General features: G+C 33.5%; 1 protein-coding gene across 2 annotated transcripts; it reads left to right on the top strand.

Annotated features, from left to right (window-relative positions):
* The first annotated feature begins 12,111 nt into the window (after positions 1-12,111).
* On the top strand, positions 12,112-15,569 carry LOC110455401. Of its 2 annotated transcripts, none has more exons than XM_021505515.1 (2): positions 12,112-12,227; positions 14,183-15,569. In XM_021505515.1, the coding sequence occupies exon 2, from the start codon at positions 14,331-14,333 to the stop codon at positions 14,871-14,873; it is 543 nt and encodes a 180-aa protein (XP_021361190.1). In that variant the 5' UTR covers positions 12,112-12,227; positions 14,183-14,330; the 3' UTR covers positions 14,874-15,569. The 2 variants fall into 2 exon arrangements, with proteins under 2 accessions (XP_021361190.1, XP_021361191.1); XM_021505516.1 differs by lacking the exon at positions 12,112-12,227 and adding an exon at positions 13,823-13,923.
* The last annotated feature ends 4,999 nt before the right edge of the window (positions 15,570-20,568 follow it).

Genomic DNA, 20,568 nt, shown 5'->3' with positions numbered 1-20,568 from the left:
TGAACGCGAAATAATGTCCTCACGAATTATTGCAGTCAGGTAAGTTTGCGAAGATAGGCATACATAATCTAAAACATCGTGAAGTCGTGTAGTTTTTACTAGAGAAACTTTAATCCGTTTAAAAGAAACTTTATGGCGGTCATCATGACTACCGCGATTGAGGACTTGTTTGCTGCGTTTTAGATCATTAGATATTTATATTCTTGATTTAGAGAAAATTTAGGGGAAACATCATGAATAAGGCAAGATGTCGTGCAGGAAATGCTTATTTTGTAAATTCCGAATTACTGGTCACATCACCATTTTGCAAGAGTTCGTGACGTCATTCAGTTTGTTTTGTCGCCTCAGTTTCTGTTGATGCAATTAAGTATCGATTGTGGGTTCAGATGTTGTCTTTTGTTGATCATATATGTGATGTGTTATTTTCAGTTATATTTTGAATAACTATTCATGAAAGATACTGTATAGGTTTCTAATTGTTTACCTCATCAGGATAAGAGATGTTTGCCACATTAAGGTCTATTCACACATGTTGTGTGAAAGCAGTTCCTTCATGATTGAAGCTAACAAGTGTATCTCCTTAATGATTACATTAATCATTAGGTGTGTTCACAATGGATGCAAACTTTTTTCTCTTTGAGTTACTGTCTAATTTTTGTTGGTCTCAAATTTCGTGCTTTACCGAAAAAATTCACCATTTCGTGGGTACATGAATTCGTGGATTACGAGTACCAACTCAAACGGAGAATTGTCAAACCTGTCATAACTTCGTGATCCTTTGAATTCGTGGACCTTTGAATTCGTGGTTGAAGATTACCCACGAAATCAACGGTATTAAAAAACCACGAAAATTAATGAATTCACAGTAGTTAAGCATATCATTTTCAAAGTGGAGATACATGTCCTTGATTTTGTTTCAATTATTAATCAAGCAATGTTTTGTCAAAGTTGGCTTTTCGACTCATGATTAAGAAAAAAGTCAGATTTACAATCAATCATACCTTTCTAATCGACATTTTCATATATTTCTTTTTCATTTCCGTATCATAAAATCCATGAAAATATTGGCTGATGTGAGTGTCATTACTTTCTAAAGGAAAATAATTGAAAATAGCTAATATCGACACAGACGTGACTGTGGTTAATCAACAAACAACTGTGATAATGCTTTAGTAGGTAGTGGTACCCTCTGGGCGTGTTTACTTTTTATCTCTCACAATTACCCGGGTGCTTGTGTTCCCGTGAGAGTGGAACACTGGTCAACACTTGTATGTTCAGTAAACAGTCTTTTGAAGTACTTCATTATTTACCACTCCCGTATAGCATAGGGACATTGTAGAAAACAAGAAACACTAAACACAGTTCATGGAATTGTATTGCCACATATTTTAATCAAGATCCGAAAGGACATATGTTGATATTGTTGTTATACTTCGTCATTGATCTTTTGTTGTTTTTGGTTTCATTTGTTGTTGATTTCCCCTATTTCGTGCACTAGATTTTTTGCAACCTACATGTAGATAGGCCAAATCCCATCCTTCAAATACCAATAGCAATGCAGTTGTACAAACTTTATCTGCATCGCTTATTAGCCTAATTAAAGCATAAAGTCTTCTTCGTATCACCTTGCCATATCTAGTTTTATAAATGAAACGCATACCAACAATTGGAGATACACAAACATTAAAATTATATGAATGTATGTGTTGTGTGTGTCACATAAGGTACCCCACAGATGTACATCAAAAATAGTTTCTTCATTTCTTGAAGTGTTCTTAATTAATATTTCTACACAGAATGTGATAAAATTAAACAGATTTCATTCATGCAAATCAATAACTCAACAACAAAACAGTGATCACCAAACCTAAAGAACTCCTAACTTAACAGGCTGTAAGTGTTTACTCCTTTACTTCTATAGGTAGTCAATTGTGCTCATTAACGTGCCTTGTGTGTGTGGTTGTTTTTGTCATTTCTAACTTCGGTTCTCATTTTGGGAGCTTGACATATCTTGAGTTTGACCTAGCTTTACATTGTGTGCTCTGACGATGAAGCAGAATAATCTTACCTCTTCAGTACGTTTAGTCTTACTCTCCTTGTACATTTGCAAAATCTTTCATTTGTTTAACGTTACTTTATTTTCGGTCATCGACTTTTAAAGTATGGTTTGTTCACACTTCGATAATATTGTATTTCCCCTTTTTCTTGCTAGAGGTAGTAGGTATGCCTTGATGTGCCATAGGGCTTATTTGTGGCTATCCCGGTTCACTCTTGGTAGCTTCGAATAGCTAAAATTTGACCCGGAATTGCATTGCGGGTCTCATCCTTAGGAGGGCACGCCTACTTTCCGGAACATGTAATCTTCTCCTTATCACTTTTATGGAAATGTCCGTATGCGTCTTCCCTAGTTCATGCATGGGTTTAATTGGTTTAGAGAATTCCTGGTTTATTTGCACAATGGTACTCTCTTGTTCTATCTTTTAGACATTTTTCTATGATTTAAATGTTAATGAGTGCATCATCTATTTCAATTATCTTCGATTTCTCTTCTGAAATTTTCCAGATTTTATTTTTTAAATCGTATTTTTTTTTATCTCTTTTTGTTCTTTGAAATCACATTTGGGCTGATAATTTTTTTGGCTATTTTAGCAGTACTCATGCATTATTTTCGTACTATGCTGGTACCCAAAGGCTTGCTAACTTATTCATGGTAAAGTTACATTTCATATGCTGTTTCAATTGTTTATATTTTGATCTTTCCGTAGAAAAATCATTGACATAAGCCTTTTTTTCCAGTTCTGTAATTTTCTTCAACACTTTTGCAACCTTCACGGTGTAATTAATTACAAACATAAGGTTTAAATGGTTTTTGCCCCTATATATATAAGTGTTTTATTAAACGATATTTCCATCTAGATTGTTTGTATCAGATTTCAATGACCTCGAATTTGTGGAAGTAATAAGAAGCTGTTTTCAGTAAGAGAATCTTCGGATGTCGGTATGGTTGAGCAATGTATGAAAGTACGCTTGACTTTTTAATGCTTATTACATCCTGACATGTTTAAATGTTTGTTATTCAACCAAACGGAACAAATAGATAATAAATGTAGTGCATGCTATGGTAAACAAACACAGTACGGGTAATTTACTTGTTTACAGTGTTCGAACATTGGTAATCAATTTAATTGCGTACGTCTTACGCAAATGCAATCACAGAAACGTTTTATGTAACTTTGTATTGATCTTTAATATGTAGTATACTTTTCCGGTTTCCACTGAACCAATTAACTGACACGTGACTATTGCTACACCTCTAGTTTCACGTGACAAATCTCGCTCAGTCTCATCAATTGTTCCTTTATTCCAAGCTGACGTTTGCACTCAATTTCTGTAACAAAAAAACCCAACGTTATAAGGTACAATGAAATTTAAACGACCGTGTATATATTGAATTATCGTCATACGTGTGCGTATGGATAACAGAGGTAGCCAATACACAATGTTGTATTGTTCTTGGCTACGCGCCCTAGTGTTAACCAGACAAACGTCATGTACTTGATGCGTTGCACTGTGTTACCAAACTATCGCTAGAAAACCCTTGTACGGAACGCGAAATGGTTTGTGGTAAAATACCTGAGTAAATCTGATTAACTAAACTCGCAAAAGATAGTGCAAATTTAGCTGCATCCAGGGTCACTTAAATATATTACTGCATACAACATGATTTTAGATGTAATGCGGTAATACTGTTATACTGAGATATTTGTAATGTATTATTGTAAACAGGTTCCCTTCTTTTTCGTTATTTTTTTTTTGATGCTGTACCTTCATACAGTTATTGTATATACGGTTATTTTATATGAATTACTTATATACGGTTATTTTATATGCATTACTTATATAGGGTATTTTATATGCATTACTTACATACGGTTATGTTATATGCATTACTTATATAGGGTATTTTATATGCATTACTTATATAGGGTATTTTATGTGTATTACTTATATAGGTTTTAATACCGCATTACATTTAAAGTCATTTATTTTTACATATGTTTGTCGCAATAATAGCTCTCAACAGCTTATGTTCCTTGTTTACCTGTATACGACGTTAAATAAAGTTTCTTGTATCTCGTATCTTGTAGGGTTATTCACGATATATTTTTATAACTTGATTTTTTTTATCCTTAACTTTGAATGTTTAATTTAATTACTGTTTATAGGTCTATTTTTATTTGTTCATTCTCAATTGAAGATATTCTATTGTTCCTAACAAAGGGATTAGGCACACTCTATATAAGTCACCTCCCATTCCGGTTACAGGATGGGGGAATTTATAGGTATTTTATATGGTAGCTTAGATGTACAGGTGGTAGGTATGGGTTATTATCGAGAAGTTTATAATTAAATTGCTGTCATTGGGAGGACAGTAACTGCATTTTAGATGTACGAGTATTAGTCTATCCATGGTTATTTTCGCGATTCTAAGATATGTCTATTTCGTGTACGGAACACGACAGCCAATACTACTAGTCATCTTGTGAAAAAGACTTCTGCCAAACCTTTATACAATGCCCATAATATATAAGTGTAGATAAAAATACTGATATAACGTCTCTCGCTTATCACTGTACAGTGAAAACCTCGATATAATGCCCATTATATATCAGTGTTGATACAAATACTGATATAACGTATCTCGCTTGTCACTATACAGTGAAACCTCGATAACGTATCTCGCATGTCACTGTACAGTGAAAACCTCGATATAATGTCATGTTCTGTCTTACGTATCACCAACATTCATTTTGTATATTAAAAAACACACTTTTTTTTCACTTTTTGAATATATTTTCTCCGTAATTCATGAATTTCTTGACGATTTTTTTTAGCAAACTGTGACATTAAAAGAGGTTGTTATATATATATCATGAAATATTTGCTCTTAGAAACTATTTTCTACATTAACACAAACAAATTTAATACATGAAATAATCAAAAGTGGTATTTGACCATAAGGCCACTCACGTGACTTATACTTTCGATTTATTTCGAGGTATTTCTGGCATGGCTTTATCTATCATGAATTACGTGATTGTTTATAAAACATTGCCGAACTGACTATTATGTGGGTTGTAAGCCTAACGTTCGGTGCCTGTGACGGTTAGCGCCGGGTATAAGGTGTGTAATAGACCGCCCATACATCCGCGTGCAAGCAGTACTTGTCCGGTCAAGCTTGGTGTTATCGGTCAGTCACTCGAACTCATCGAGGTTGACCAAACAGGTTTCATTGACTGGCATTATTTACATATCGAATCAGGCTTCTACGTTCCCGAATGGTGTATTTGTGAGCAAGTTAATTAACTTTATAATCAATGTTTACAAATATGACATCATTTTCGATGATACCAGTTGTATCCTTCTGTGAATGGAATTGCTAGTACCTTGTATAAATAAACAGAAATACAAAATTTGTATATCTGGTATAACCATCAGTGTTTCAGACTTAAACTTTACGTAACTTTAAGTAAGTGTCGGGTATACTTTAGTTTGATTTACTAGCATGTAATTGTACATGTCTGTGGGTCCCTTCTTATGTCGGCGGTATTACATCTACTATATACTGTAAAAATGGAAATTTTCGCGGTCCGAAAATGTTCGCGTTTTTCGCGTCGAGTAAATTGACACAAAATTATCAATAAGTGAATATTTATTCATAGTGTCTATAATTCATAGATAAATAAATTTTAGAACCATTTCTAACGCGAAGTTTTTCATATCCTAATCAGTAAAAATACTCACCACATGGACATTTCCACACGCGAAAAAAATCACTTGAACAGTATGTAATTGTACATGTCGGCGGTATTACATGTACTGTATATCTAACATTTTTTTTTCTGTTATCGCATACGGTATGACACGATCTGATGAAAATGCAGTTTAGTTTTTAACCTTATATTTGAGACAAGTTTGTTCTAATATCTTTATTTCTTTGTCATGGACATGGAATTACATTTTACAATACCAGGCAAAGAATCGTGTGTGGAGATCGCATAAATTGATAATCTCATACAAATAATAAAAGAATGACTCACGCAGTCCCTTTCCATGCAAAATCTGGTATTGTGTCGCTTGAAATGTCCTCTAAAATGAAAAATATTATTTTACCCGATTCTACACCATTCTGCCCTGTGTTTCTCTATCGAAAAACCTACCATTTGCAAAATTAAAAAGTATTTGGAGTCTATGCTAATTTCGCTCAGTTTCGCGGCTCAGTCAACATCGTTGAAAGCTAACTAGTAGCTTGTGGTGATGTATGATGGTCCTTTCTTCTAATGTATGCTGTACACACGTGTACTTATTAGACTTCTGGTTGCTATATATATAGTTATTTACAGTTTCAGGTTCATTTCTTTATCTGGTAGGGTTGGAGTATTCAGCTTCCACTGTTGATTCCTCTCCTTTTAAAATATGATGGTTAAAACATGTGATTTTTAAAAGCATGGTCAGTGCCAAACAGTCAATTTGTTACATTGTTCACTTTTGACTGGTTAGACTTGCAACTTGATCAATTAAAACATAATGTCATTTCGCATACTCTTTAATTATCATTTAAACTGTAAGCGTTTTAGATGAACACAATATGATAGTTTTGCCTTTTTATGATAACGTGTATTGGTTTATTGGTTGAGTATATACTTAGTTTACATTTATTCTTCAAACTACAATAAGTCAACGCTGTGAATGTATGTCTTTGTTCTTTTGTATTAGAAATAAATAGAAGTTCCTTAGACTAGTCTGACTGGTTAACGTTTACATGCAAGATGTCAAAGATTTGATATGTAACAGGTGGATTTTGTTTTATCCTCGAACAAGGAACCGGAACCAATATTCTTAAATATTATAGGGCTCGGCGTGTATATCCGGATTCGATATGCACAATACCTATACTAGACAGTAGTTATCTGACGAAGCGAGTGATTATATCAATCAATCTTTGACAGCAAAGCACAATCAGTGAGTAATTCACAATCGGGCGACATCTTTGATCCATACAAATCGAGTAAAGCGTGAATACAAGGATTTTGTAATTATTCAAATACTCCCTTCCTGTTATCTATTTAAATTTTTTCGATCCCGGATATCTAGTGTGACCGACTGATCATCTATAGCTATAAGTATGGGTGTGTTGTCTTTGGTTTTAAATGTTCCTTGTTGAATCACATACCATGATCTTTGAGGACGTACTTTTACGTAGAAATGTGACTAATAAACTAGCTAGTCATTGAAACTCAATATGATCTTTTTGGCAAGCGATAAACCATTGACTTGTCTTATTTTGTCTTAAAGAATGAATCATTTCTTTTCTACCATAAAGACGGATCTTATTCAGAAATTGAATTGAAACAAATAAAGACAAGGATTTATCTGATATTGATGTTTTATTCAAGATTCGATCACTGGTAAGAAAATGTAACAATCTAAATTTCTTGTTAATATTGGTAGTTTATTTTGTGGTAATATGGTATTGAGTGTAACGTCATTATGATGTAAGCGTATTAACATTTATTCCTAGAAGTTTCTACAATATTGTTATCGTCTTATTAAAAAGCATTGATAATTCTCATTTGGGTTTAACTTTACACGAATGCAAGTAACGTTTAATTGGTCGTATAATGTGATATATGAAATATGGGGAACTATAAAGGGAGGGAAAAGAGCCTATATCTGAGCACAAAAAAAAAAATGTGAGAGATGTAGGTTGTTATACAAATAATAAATGCACAATCAGTATTAAATAAAAGTATTTGATCTTCTTTATATGTACCACAGGAATGGCAATATTTGTAAAACAAAAATAATAATAAGTGCATATTAACACAGTATATATTGAATGTTTTGAAATACTGTACCAAATTAATGAAATAAAGTTTACAAATGCACATAAAACACGCCACATTATGCTTGTAGCAAGTACAGGTAGACAAAACTGTTTCAAATTCACAATACTAGGTACCATAAAGGTTATTTTCCACCGATTTCAAACTTTTTTGCATTCTTGTCATGACTTTTATGTTGTCATTCATTAAAATGGCTATAAATCCATTTGATTACAATTTAATACGCTTTGAAACCCCATTTTTGCCAGTGCTTTATGGTTTGTTTTTATGGTTGATGTCGTGTCTATTTTCAAATGAAAGGGAAACAGGTTTGACCTTTTCTTGATATGTGCAGTCAACTTAAAATACACAATTTCCACATACAGATATATTTCTATTGAAATGTCACATGTCATTGCATAGCATATAGTCATATAAATAATATGTTAAAATGTCTGATAGTCTGCCAAACTTTGGAGACAGATAAGTAGTATTTACATAATAGTATAAAGAGTATTAAAATGCATACTTTTCCACGCTCCGCCTACTCTGTAGCATTTTATCATTTTTAAAAATATAATTCTGTCCAAAGCAATTTTATTTTGTTTGCACTATTCGTTAAATAACGATATAAAACCTGTGTTATGTTGAAAAAACCCCATAATCATTGTAAAAGGTAATGCTATCCGTCTTCTAATCAATCAGCGTTTTAAATACACATTTTCTATCTTGCGTACAAAGCCATCTCTTCACTTCTACGTTATCGACAAGACTGCATGGAAAGCTTGTTATATGGTAGGTGTTTCACTAAATATTAGGTCTATACCAGTGAACTATTGTTGGCTAAGTCAAATCCAGAAATGTTTCGATGTCACTTGGTCGTTATCTTCAAAATATTCTGTCACATATGTAATTAATGTAAAAGTAAGCAATTCTTTGACACCGTGAAGAATAACTGAAACTCCTCAAACCCTTAAAATGGTAAGACGCTGTCTAAAACAACGCGAACCCCCCTCTAACATTAAACATGGGAACTATAGTCATTTACAAGATATGTGGTACACTTTTTTTTAACTTTAAAGTAAATCCATATTGCATTGCAATATTGAACAAGAGGAAATTTCTTAATAACATTCGTTCTATCTACACGTAGCTCATTAGCATATAGACGAAGTTGGGCGAGGTAAATGGCCCATAGTGTTACGCATGGTCTAGTGCGATTAATAAGTGGCTTTTATAAATACATCACTTTACATTTAGATCGAGGTAATGAAGATTGGTATTTAGCGTTAAATACAGTGTTATCAGTAGTAACCCAGTAAATGTACCTGTTTAGGGAACAACCTAATTACAACAATCAGGTTCCATTCATTGTACTCGTGTGACAGCCATATATAGTGTAACCCTAATCAGTAAATAAATTAGGTTTAAATTGAGATATATAGACTGACAAAGTCTACAGGGAAGTTTTTGTGCATCAGGTATCGAAAACGAATTTTGAAAGTTAAATCAAGAACAAAATACGAAACTTTTTCTATCGATATACATATTCTGGGCCTTGATAACTATAATATCTACCCCCCCCCCCTTTTTTTTTGGATATGTGAATGTATTTTTAAGAAGTATAAGGTTAGATCAGACAGGTAGGCAGTATGTATTTATTCTTACTTAAGAGATTATAAGCATTAACTCATTCACCTCTGAAATTTCATAATAAACTATTCCAACCTTTGTATTGGAAGAGTTCAAATGTGTCTTCAAGGGTGAAGGAGTTAATAAATGAAGTAACAAATACTCGGTTAAGGCAATACAATGTTTAGTTAGTTGTAACAAATACAAGGTTAAATCAGTATAATTTGTAATTAATTGTATTAATTACAAGGTTAAATCAGTATAATTTGTAGTTAATTGTATTAATTACAAGGTTAAATCAGTATAATTTGTAGTTAATTGTATTAATTACATGGTTAAATCAGTATAATTTGTAGTAAATTGTATTAATTACAAGGTTAGGTGAGTATTATTTACAGCTAGTTGTAACAAGATTAAGTAAAATAATTACAGGAACAATCCCAAAATAGCAAATCAATAGACATGACACTTTAATGTATTACTAAAAAAAGAGACAAGTACAAAACAATTGATTTTGTAAGATAGTCAATGTAAATAATAACCAATAAAGAAACATGTGCATTATCAGCTCCTTTCTCTCCAAAGCCTCAGTTTCAATGCACGTCAATTGTTAATGCTGATCATTACCTAGTTAATTGTGCGTACTGTTTACGAGTCATTTAACTCATTTGTTACAAATATTGATTCCTATTATTTCCTTTTGGAAACTGACATTCATACTTCATATCGGTAAAATACTTGGCTAGCAGCTCGTGAGGAGAATAAACATGGAAATACCAAAACAAATTGAATTACTGATATTTTCATGATTATTTTATTCAAATTGATTATAAAATTATGTTTTTTGGTATTCTAATACGTTTAACTTTTTTCAATTGAAACTTTTTATGATGACTATTTTTGGGTGAATCATTTTGGGATTCATGGCATCATTTGACTCTTACTGTGCAGACTGAAGTCTTGGATGTTTTTGAAAAGGATAACGATACAGTATTGAGACTGGTTGTTTGCTAGGTTGTTTGGTTGGTTTTGGTTTGGTTATTAATATAGTTTATACAAAACACATTGTATTCATTGGATTTTAGATACGAACGAACTACGATGTACCATATGATTCGGTGTGCACATATCAAAACAGTTACTGCATAGGTCCTGCGTTTAGTATATTTTCTCCTATTGTTTAAAATCTTAACGTGAAATATCTGCCATGTATCATTTCAAAATATATTTCTTATTTTCCAATGAAGATTCTTGAAATGGGTTCTTGCTTGTAGCAATAATGTTTTCTCTATCAAGCATCAACCTTTTGCGCATCTATGCACATGTACCCTCCAACTTCAGCAATCTACACGACCATTGTTAAGCATTGTCATAATATATCAATATGTCATGTATCAACTTGAAGCCAAACAGGAAGTAATATATTTATTTGTCATAGATACCTGTACATGTATAATGTTTTACACGTATGCAATCTATCGTTTTACTGATTTATCGAATTTCTATTTGGGGGTTGAGTCTTATCTACACCGGAAATGCGTGTCTTAACTATGCCGCTGACCCTGTTAGCTGTTGTGTCGGTGAATTAGCAGATGGAAACAATCCATAAATTGGTTGGATACTGTAAAAGTGGAAATTTTCAGTGTGGAAATATTTTCGTTTTTTGACGCGAGTAAATTAACGAGAAACTCTCGTTAAGCTAACATGTATCAATATATTATTTAGATTATAGATATAATAAATAGAATATATCAATTTCATAGCCATTGCTAACTCGAAAATTTCCACACAGCGAACAAATTAAGGAGTCAGAACGCGAACATTTCCACGCGCGAAAAGCTCCTTTTCTACAGTGTTATAGTGTTTTCCAAATACTACATGCCCAACTGAACAGAATGTATGTGATGATAATAATTATAAAATAATTTCTTTGCTACGTTTATTTTTTAAGACCGTGTGGTATTTTGAAGACTTCTCTTAAAATCAATAGAGATATTAATTCTTCTCTGGATTCGACGTTAAATAAGATATAGTATATTTAATGGTTGTTTAACACCGCTATACTATAATAGTGCAGTGTGCCAACATTTATTCAGGTTAAGTAAACACACGGTGGGAAACTAAACAACTAGTCGTTATATTGTCCTTAGCGGACCTACTTACAGGTTGTTGTTTGGATAAGCGATCATATCCGACTGGCCAATAGTCTGCCACATGCATTGTATCAGTATTGTGTACACTGAACCTCCGTAGAATGGTGTCGGTGTTACACTGATCAAGTATTGTGAGCTTGATTATAAGCGATGTCAAAATTTCAATTTGTTTTAAAGTTTCTTTTTTGAAATATTGGTATTCATATTTAATGTCTTGTGGCGATCATTTCCAACTTCAGAATGCATTTGTTTTAAATAAAGTTTCAATAATAAAGAAAACATCAGACTCAAATATTGTTCGAATTTTTCATTAAGCTGACAAAATCCGAATCCACTGGATTTTTGTATATATTCGTGGTAAGTTGTCACGCGGAACGGGTAGTCCCTCCCCCCTGGCTCCAGCTATATAAGTCTTGTTCCATAGCCATCTCCTCATATCCATTGATTACATCCTTAACGCTACCACCACCCACAGAGAGCAACATTTTAATTGACATATTTTACCTGGTTTACATTACCTGGAGTTGACAGTCGATTGTGTATTGAGAAGTTAAAGGTATGTATTATCTTGCTTACTTATGATCTATTTCTGTCTTGATGATCATTTACCCTACAATAATTGGACACGTGCAGTAAATTAAATGTTGGATGCAATATATATTCTTCATTATTAAAACTTTTTTTTTTTTTTTTTTTTTTTTTTTTTAAAATTTTTTTTTTTTTTTTTTTTTTTTTTTTAAATTTTAAATATATTTGGTTCTATTTGGTTTATAAAGTCACATTATATACTTCCGCTCTTAACATGTATTATTAAATATGAATAGAATTTATGTAATAAATCATTATTATCCCATTACAAGATCAAAGCGATTGATATTTCCTAGGTTTAATGGAGTTCCTACCTACTAGGATCGAGAACTGTAAAACTTGTTTGATTTCGTATGGAATTTTAAAAGCATTTATAAACATTGAATTTTACCTGTGTCACAGCTTAATTGTTACATACAAAAATAGTTATTAACTAAACTCATTCCGGATATAACTGTGCTCAATTGAATCAGGACCAGTCCCAACAACTACTTATATACATTATAGATACAAGTATAACTAATCGGAAAGCAATATATTATAGATACAAGCATAACTAATCGGAAAGCAATATTTACTTAAACTAAACTAATGGGGTTTTTTTAACATTTAATTCCATCAGTATTGAAACCTGTTCTGGTTTCTTTAGTAACGCTATGTTCATGGCAGATAATCATAATTTGCATTGATTATGTTTCGATTAATTTGATATATTTTAAAATATAACGATTCAGTCGCACTTATATGTATGTACCACATACTTATAAACGAATGTAAATAATATGAAATATATATCTATGATGCTTGTAACTGTACCTGTTGTGAGTATCTCAGTATTGACCATTGCAACATCGAAACCTTTATTTAAAGAAGGTGAGGTGGTGTAGAGTAATGAGCTGCAGATATGTTTTAGGCTAGGCTAATGCGTGCTGTAGGTCATCAGTTCGAGTTCTTGTCAGGGCACGATTCACACAATGTTCTTCCCTTTGTCACTTGTGTTTATATATCATTTATTCAATTAATAAGCACAAAGTATGATAAACACTAGTGTATGTTGGCCTGAAGGTTTAATTTTGATGTCCCTTTTCATACCAATGATTTATATTTACTGTAGCACTGTCACGTCATTCGACATCGGCTCTACAAGACTTCACAATGCTTTACTATAACATGATGCCCAAACTCGATAGTTACAACAACAGAACACCGATTAACTTTAAGAAATTACATTTTATAATACTCCATACGTTGAAAAGCACACGAGCGAGTAATTCAATTTCATGACACGATAAGCATTAACCGTTAACGTTGCACAAATAGTTGATTCACAATTGAACATTTTAACGTGAAGTTTTATATCCACTCTCCTTGCATAAGAGGTTAATTGTTGTTTTGTTGCTTGAATATCCCCTGGGCGACTGATACGACCCCAAATTTAATGGAAAAATATACAAATACCGACACGCTACTAGTACTGATTGATTGTGCGATTGTGTATTTAAATAGCCAATGAAAGTGGCGTCAATAGTGTTACGCCAGTCCCGTATGCTGAGTATCAGTACACAGGCGTACGTAGGGTGCCACATAGAGGAGGTTCGTGGGCAGGCTATCAGCCGTGTGTATTCAGTATAGACAGTTGCATGTGTATTTCTGTACTAAGCTTGGTAAGTGCACGACGTTTTGGGGTTCTTTAATCTTAAGTATTTAATGGACTTGAACAAAGGTGCATGGATTCAGCCATACATTTCCACTCAGACAGAAAGTTATCGAAATCAGAGAGGAATGTTTAGGTCGTCATCCATGTATTGTTATTTAGTATAATGATATGAAGCCAGTATTTATGTAAGTTTAAGCTCACCCTTTTGTTTGGTACTTATCTGCTATGTTGCCTTGTGTCTAATCTATGCGGTTTGTCTCCCACAGGCGTGATAAGGCTAGATCACACAGGTATAGACGATCGAGAAATTGACGGGTGGAGGTTATCAGAGTGATAAAGCATAGGCCTCCTTGATCTTTAACCGGGCCTCGGTGATAAAGTCACCGCCTGTATATAGGAGGAGACAATCTCAACATGACCTCAGACAGTACAGAGATTGGGAAACGGAAGACACACAGCGCTGAGAGCAAACCAACACAGCCGCCTATACATAAATACATCTCGCCAGCGGAGTTCAAAATGAGGGTACTCCGGAAACTTACCTCTGTCGACAATGGCAAGGACAACAAGTCACTGACCAATTTTCAGCGACAGGACAGTGACAGAACTCTGAAGGCTTCTATAGTGTTTCCCAATGGAGATGTCGGTACACTTATATCATATGAAAAGATGGACAGTACCAAACCGGTCGTTGTCGAACGCGAGTTACCAAACATTGATACCGAACTTGAAGTCAGAGCGACTACTCGCCGACAGGAGCGGCCATTGAGGCTGCCACCCATCATGCTGCCACCCATATATTCCACCAAACCTCTTCCTATGTTAACACGTGACTTTAGTTTGCCAGTAGAACCCCCTACCCCTTTATCGGACGATGATTGGGATGAGCTTCAGGATTGTCGATATTTACGCCTTTACTCCCCCCGGAAGTACAGGTCCAATTCCATACCTGCCTAAAGTTATTTCACAGCAGTAACTGACAATGCCTCTAAAGTTGTTTCACGATCTCCGGAAACGGGCCAAACGGTTAAAATCAACGACATTCTTTTGACCACGCTTACGGAGAAGATGAGTATGGAGGTAACACTGTGGTTACCATAGGAACAGAAAACGATTGCATACCATTTGGTTGCCATGTGAATAAGAATGGCTACCTTGGTTATCAGATAGTGGACTGAGATGAGTTCTACCATCCTGACTGAACGAGGAATTAAGTGCCTTAAACTTGTTCATGAAATACAGATTTGTATGGTGCTAAGTGATAATAGCTTTACCTATGTGTTGCCATGGAAACGGACATTTCTAAGTGAATTGTCTCCCATGCATGGACAAGGTAATACGTCATTCACGCATGCTTATAGGGTTAGAGAATACACGCTCTTTTCTTCAACAACGATTTGCATACATGAACCGTCTTGGGAAATGTGAAATTTTGAAGGGATCTTTTCATCAATCACACCATACGTGGGCTAAATGTAATTGAACTCACTTTAAATAGAATCGTCTATTGTGGCTCATGATTGTTTTTGAGGGTTGTGTTATGTGAGTATTTATTTAAACCAGCAAACCAAATCAAATGTAGACATGAGTCAATAGGCGATCTACGGTCTTAAAAGATTCGGAGAAAGTGCTTCGTAACCTAATGTTGTGCTTAAATCAAAGTAATCAATTCAGTATTGACACAGAATTGTGTAGATCATGACGTGAAATATGGTTTACTTCGATGAGACGTTTGCTCAATTATCTTGCAATATATTACCGAATAGCAATGTCTTCCGAATGGATTTCTATAAAGATTTAAAGGGAAAGGACAAACTACATCATTTCTGAGAGTACATATCGTGTGTGTTTCACATATATATATCAGAACGATATTTATATGTGTTTATGTCTGAGTTATGTACTTGTGTGAGAGGGAGATAGTCCCCTTCACCAGTTACTGAATATATAACATTGTTTAGTCCCTGTGAGATTTTAGTCACCTTATTTATTTATCATGAATGCCATTGTCCTTATATTTATAAAACATTGCAAGAGACTGTAGAGCATTTTGGTAAATATTTGAAATAATTAATTGAAAACATAAACTATTTTTCAATCAAATGTACATAAATTGTATTCTGTGTTGAACACTGTAAAAATCAATATTTACGATAACATGTAACATACAATCAATTAAACAATGTTTAAAAAAGTGCGGAATTTACAATATTTTCAGTAATGTTTAAAACCGTCAGTAACATATTTTAAATGAATTTGTTTTCAATTTTTAAAAATTAAATTGCAAAATACACAAATATAGTTGACATTTAATTTTATAAAATGTACAAAGTCATATCAAGCAATTGTGATATATCATCATCACGATCCGTTCATGTGTTTACTTAGTGAGTTAAACAGCGCTGTGCTAACTGTTTTGTGTATACACGTGTACCGCTGTGTAATGTCACAGTATCGGTACCATTAGTTACGGTTGTTATATATGAAATAATAAAACGGGAAATGGAAATACAGTGTTACATTGTTTGTGGGGGCGTGTTTCTAACATCACACGGTAAAGTAAATGATTGCTGCTGAAGTCATGGATCTACCTGAATCACGATGCATTGTTCTATTTATTCTTTTAAAATTAATCAATGTAAATAATAAATGTTTATTTGAAATGAAATAAGAAAATAATTTATTTTAAGTGCCATGTCGGTTTAAGTTCATGGCTACGCTGTTTAAACCCAGTGTTTCAATCTTGATAGATTGAAAAACAATATATTTCATGTATCTTTCTGATACTGAAGTTGCTTTTCACGGAATGTTATTTTATTACAACACCTTTTACGTTTAGGTCAATACATGTATCTTCAAATACCAACGGCACATATAATGTACAAAATCCTCACATACGTCTGCCGATGTCTGAATTACTCAGTAAGGGCCATACTTATGGGGTTTTTTTCTGTTGGGATTCCTCATGTTGCCTTCCTTTTGCTTTGTTGCCTTATTAGTTCTTAATGTTGTCTTCTGTTAACACTCATTTTCGATGTCGCCTTATATTTTCAGTGCTTTGGGAGAGTTCTGTTTGGGGTTTTTTCTTATTGAAAAGTCATAAATTCAATTTGAACGATTGTTGTACTATTTCATAGTCATATATTTTATCTATTTAAAGAAGATATTGATTAGTTTTGGTGTTAACTAAACATGACAACAAACAAACCAGACAGCATAGATGTATGCTACAAAGACAAGTTGGATTCCCCCACGTAGGTTCCGGAAACAGATCCCAAATGGATGTCCGCTTTCATATAGCATACACAATTGTAAATCAATTTGGAAAACAAACAGTAAGGGAGTATTCGATTGGGAACCTCAACCACAGACGTTTGTTTTATTCACAAATACCAAGGCCATACTTTTGTTCCTATACTATGACAACGAAGTGTATCTTTATCAAACCAACGGTCTCCGTGGTATTGGAAAGGTTGTTTAGGCAATATATACGGACAGGGCAATTGAAAGGGGCTTTCATCAATCTATAAATGTATGCTGTACTACACAAAGGTATCAGTGACACTGGATGTCATCAGTTTGGTATCCTGTTTAACAGAGATGATTGCTTTCATGGCTTTGTATGGTTAGGATTATATGTACTTTCAAAACCAGTTGTCATATAACAGAAATAGGTCAAGGGGTTTTCATTTTTAGATTGACCACATTTAAGTGTCTTCGTTTCATGATACCGTATAATTTTTATTTAACAGAATATTTTATAGCCATATTTCGAAAACATACAAGTTAAGGGTAAAACGTTCTTTGTAAAACAAGTCCCAAGTTTAAATTTTCACGTTCGTAAATATGAGATAAACGCAAAGCAATAGGGTGTATACGACTACTTTCATTGACTTAGGTTGAAAAGGGAAAGCACTTCATGATAATTAGGTCATTTTATACCTGAACTGTAAAGAAATTAAAAATAGCGAATATCAATTCAGCTCTGAGGTTGCAGTTTCATTAAATACCTAGATAAAATGGACTGACGCAATAGGGCAGTAAATATTTACTTTTTTGACTTACTGTATTTGAAATCATTTATTTAAACACATGTCTCCTTTCTAGATTGTTGCATCTCAAATGTTACTTTCTGTATATGATATACTGTAAAAGTAGCTATTTTCGTCGTGTGGAAATGTTTGCATTTTTCGCGTCGAGTAAATTAAGGCGAAAATATCTGCACACTAATATAAATTTATGGATCCTATAGATGATAGATATTTGGGATATAAACATTTCAAAACCATTACCAACGCGATAATCTCCACACCGCGATCAGTTAAATAAGTCACAACGCGATAATTTCCACACCACGATCAGTTAAATAAGTCACAACGCGATAATTTCCACACCACTATCAGTTAAATAAGTCACAACGCGATATTTTCCACACCACGATCAGTTAAACAAGTCACAACGCGACAATTTCCACACCACGATCAGTTTAATAAGTCACAACGCGATAATGTCCACACCACGATCAGTTTAATAAGTCACAACGCGATAATGTCCACACCACGATCAGTTAAATAAGTCACAACGCGACAATTTCCACACCACGATCAGTTAAATAAGTTACAACGTGAACATTTCCTCTTTTGCAGTATCTATGCTACCTTAAAATCAAACTATGAAGTTTCTTTTCTTGACCTAATTACAAAGACATCAGACAAGTCGGCATATCAATGTTCTCATTTTGATAAGAGAAAAAGTAGGCGTTGACTAATGTGGTCTGCAACAATTATTGTTTTACATGTTTCTAATACAGGCTTGTAGATTTTTTATTTTTTGGATTTCTGATGATTTACCAATACATGATGCTGAAATGCAGAAACTTCATTGAGAGCACATGGTACGAAGGTACAAATACATGTGCATTACTCTCTATGATAAAATATGATAATGTAGCATACAGCTATGCATTACTCTTTGTGATAATGTATCATACAGCTATGCATTACTCTTTGTGATAATGTATCATACAGCTATGCATTTCTCTCTGTAATAATGTATCATACAGATTTTTGAACCAGATTACATGCCAAGATATCAACTAGTGTTAGGGTCGTCTACCTAAAATGCAATTTAACAAGTTAAAGTTAAATTTACAACGAGATATATTGACAAAAAAGCCAAAACGAAACACGCATTATGTACATAACAACAACCCTGTGTTTTGATAATGCAGCTTGCTATCAGAGGTCCATAACAACCTTGTCGTGTTCGACCAAACACTTGTACATACACAGCTAATATGCAGTGCATTCGTGCCCGCTCATATTACAGATAAACGTTTACATTATAATGAAGTTAAGACACTAGATGGCAGTGCCCCCTACCAGGGGTCAAGGGTCAATACACTTATGGTATGTAAATACAGTCGTTTGTCCTTTACCTTTACCATAATTCAATCAATATTCCGCTAATGCAAATATTATATAGGTTTGAAACGTTTCATCATTTGTCATATTTGATATATCATTTGAAAGAAAAGAAAACAATTTTGATTTTAATAAAATTTGATCAGCTATGCTTTTACACTTAAACAGTTGCTATACGAGGCTAGTTAAAAACCATTTTTGGTATTTGTTTTAAACAATCAATACTTCCCATCACGGTATTTTCCGTTTGCGAGTTGAATTCTCCGGAAAGTTGTTACACTACACAAAGAAAGAAAAAAAAGCACTCGCGATAATTTAATGATTTCCTGTATTTAATTGAAGTAATCTTGCAAGTGAGTTGTTTTTAGGATAATTATAAATCTACTGCATATTTTAATAGATTAGAGCTGTTCTGAAAATAAATGACCGTGTTTACGTATCGGCGGCGTTTAAGCTGATATTGGAAACATTGTTATTGCTAACATTCCAGAATATAATGTTGTTTTGTCGGAGAAAACATGAACTTATAAGGTCACATGTTGTATATGACATGCACGATACATGAAGGTAGGAGAGGGTTCTCTGTACGTACTGTAAAAATCATAAATTTTCGTGGGACATTAAATTTCGTTTATTTCGTGGATAAAAAAACCACGAAATTAAATCCCCACGTAAACATAAATTTGGTATGATATAAATAGCAGAAAATAAAAAATCAGTGAAATATAATGTCCTTGAAACAGGCTAGTATATGAAAACCACGAAATTTTAATCTCACGAAAATGAATTATTCTACAGTAGTATGCTCATGGTTACCTAAAGTAATAGAAAAAAATATACTGAATATTACTTCAAATTTATTTGACATCTTTCGCGTTTATAGTCTACATATCTAGTTTTAATAGTAGCAGTAGACGAAACGAGGTGACACACTGTTTATTTAGGTACTCGATATACATTGTTATAACACAAATATCAAACATTGAAAAATATAGAATATGTTGCATGCACTAAATAATCTCTTGGGATTTGTTTTTGTTTTTATCTTGATGTTAGATTTTAAATTAGAAGAATATATGTCTAATGTTGACACATTTGGAAATGAAATGTTACTTAATAAGATACTGACATAATTATAAAAAATCGCGTTTTGCGAAATTTAGTGTGCGCATGATGCATATCAGCACACAAGGAAAACACTACACTGAACCCCGATACACAGCAAAAAA

Source organism: Mizuhopecten yessoensis, unplaced genomic scaffold, assembly GCF_002113885.1.
Source record: "Mizuhopecten yessoensis strain PY_sf001 unplaced genomic scaffold, ASM211388v2 scaffold8213, whole genome shotgun sequence".
NCBI lineage: Eukaryota > Metazoa > Mollusca > Bivalvia > Pectinida > Pectinidae > Mizuhopecten > Mizuhopecten yessoensis.
The sequence above is the reverse complement of the archived record's forward strand: the minus strand, read 5'-3'. Positions and strand labels throughout refer to the sequence as shown.

What these genes read in the sequence shown, in the direction of transcription:
- LOC110455401 (XM_021505515.1), top strand. Translation starts at nt 14,331, where the DNA reads ATGACCTCAGACAGTACAGAGATTGGGAAACGGAAGACACACAGCGCT.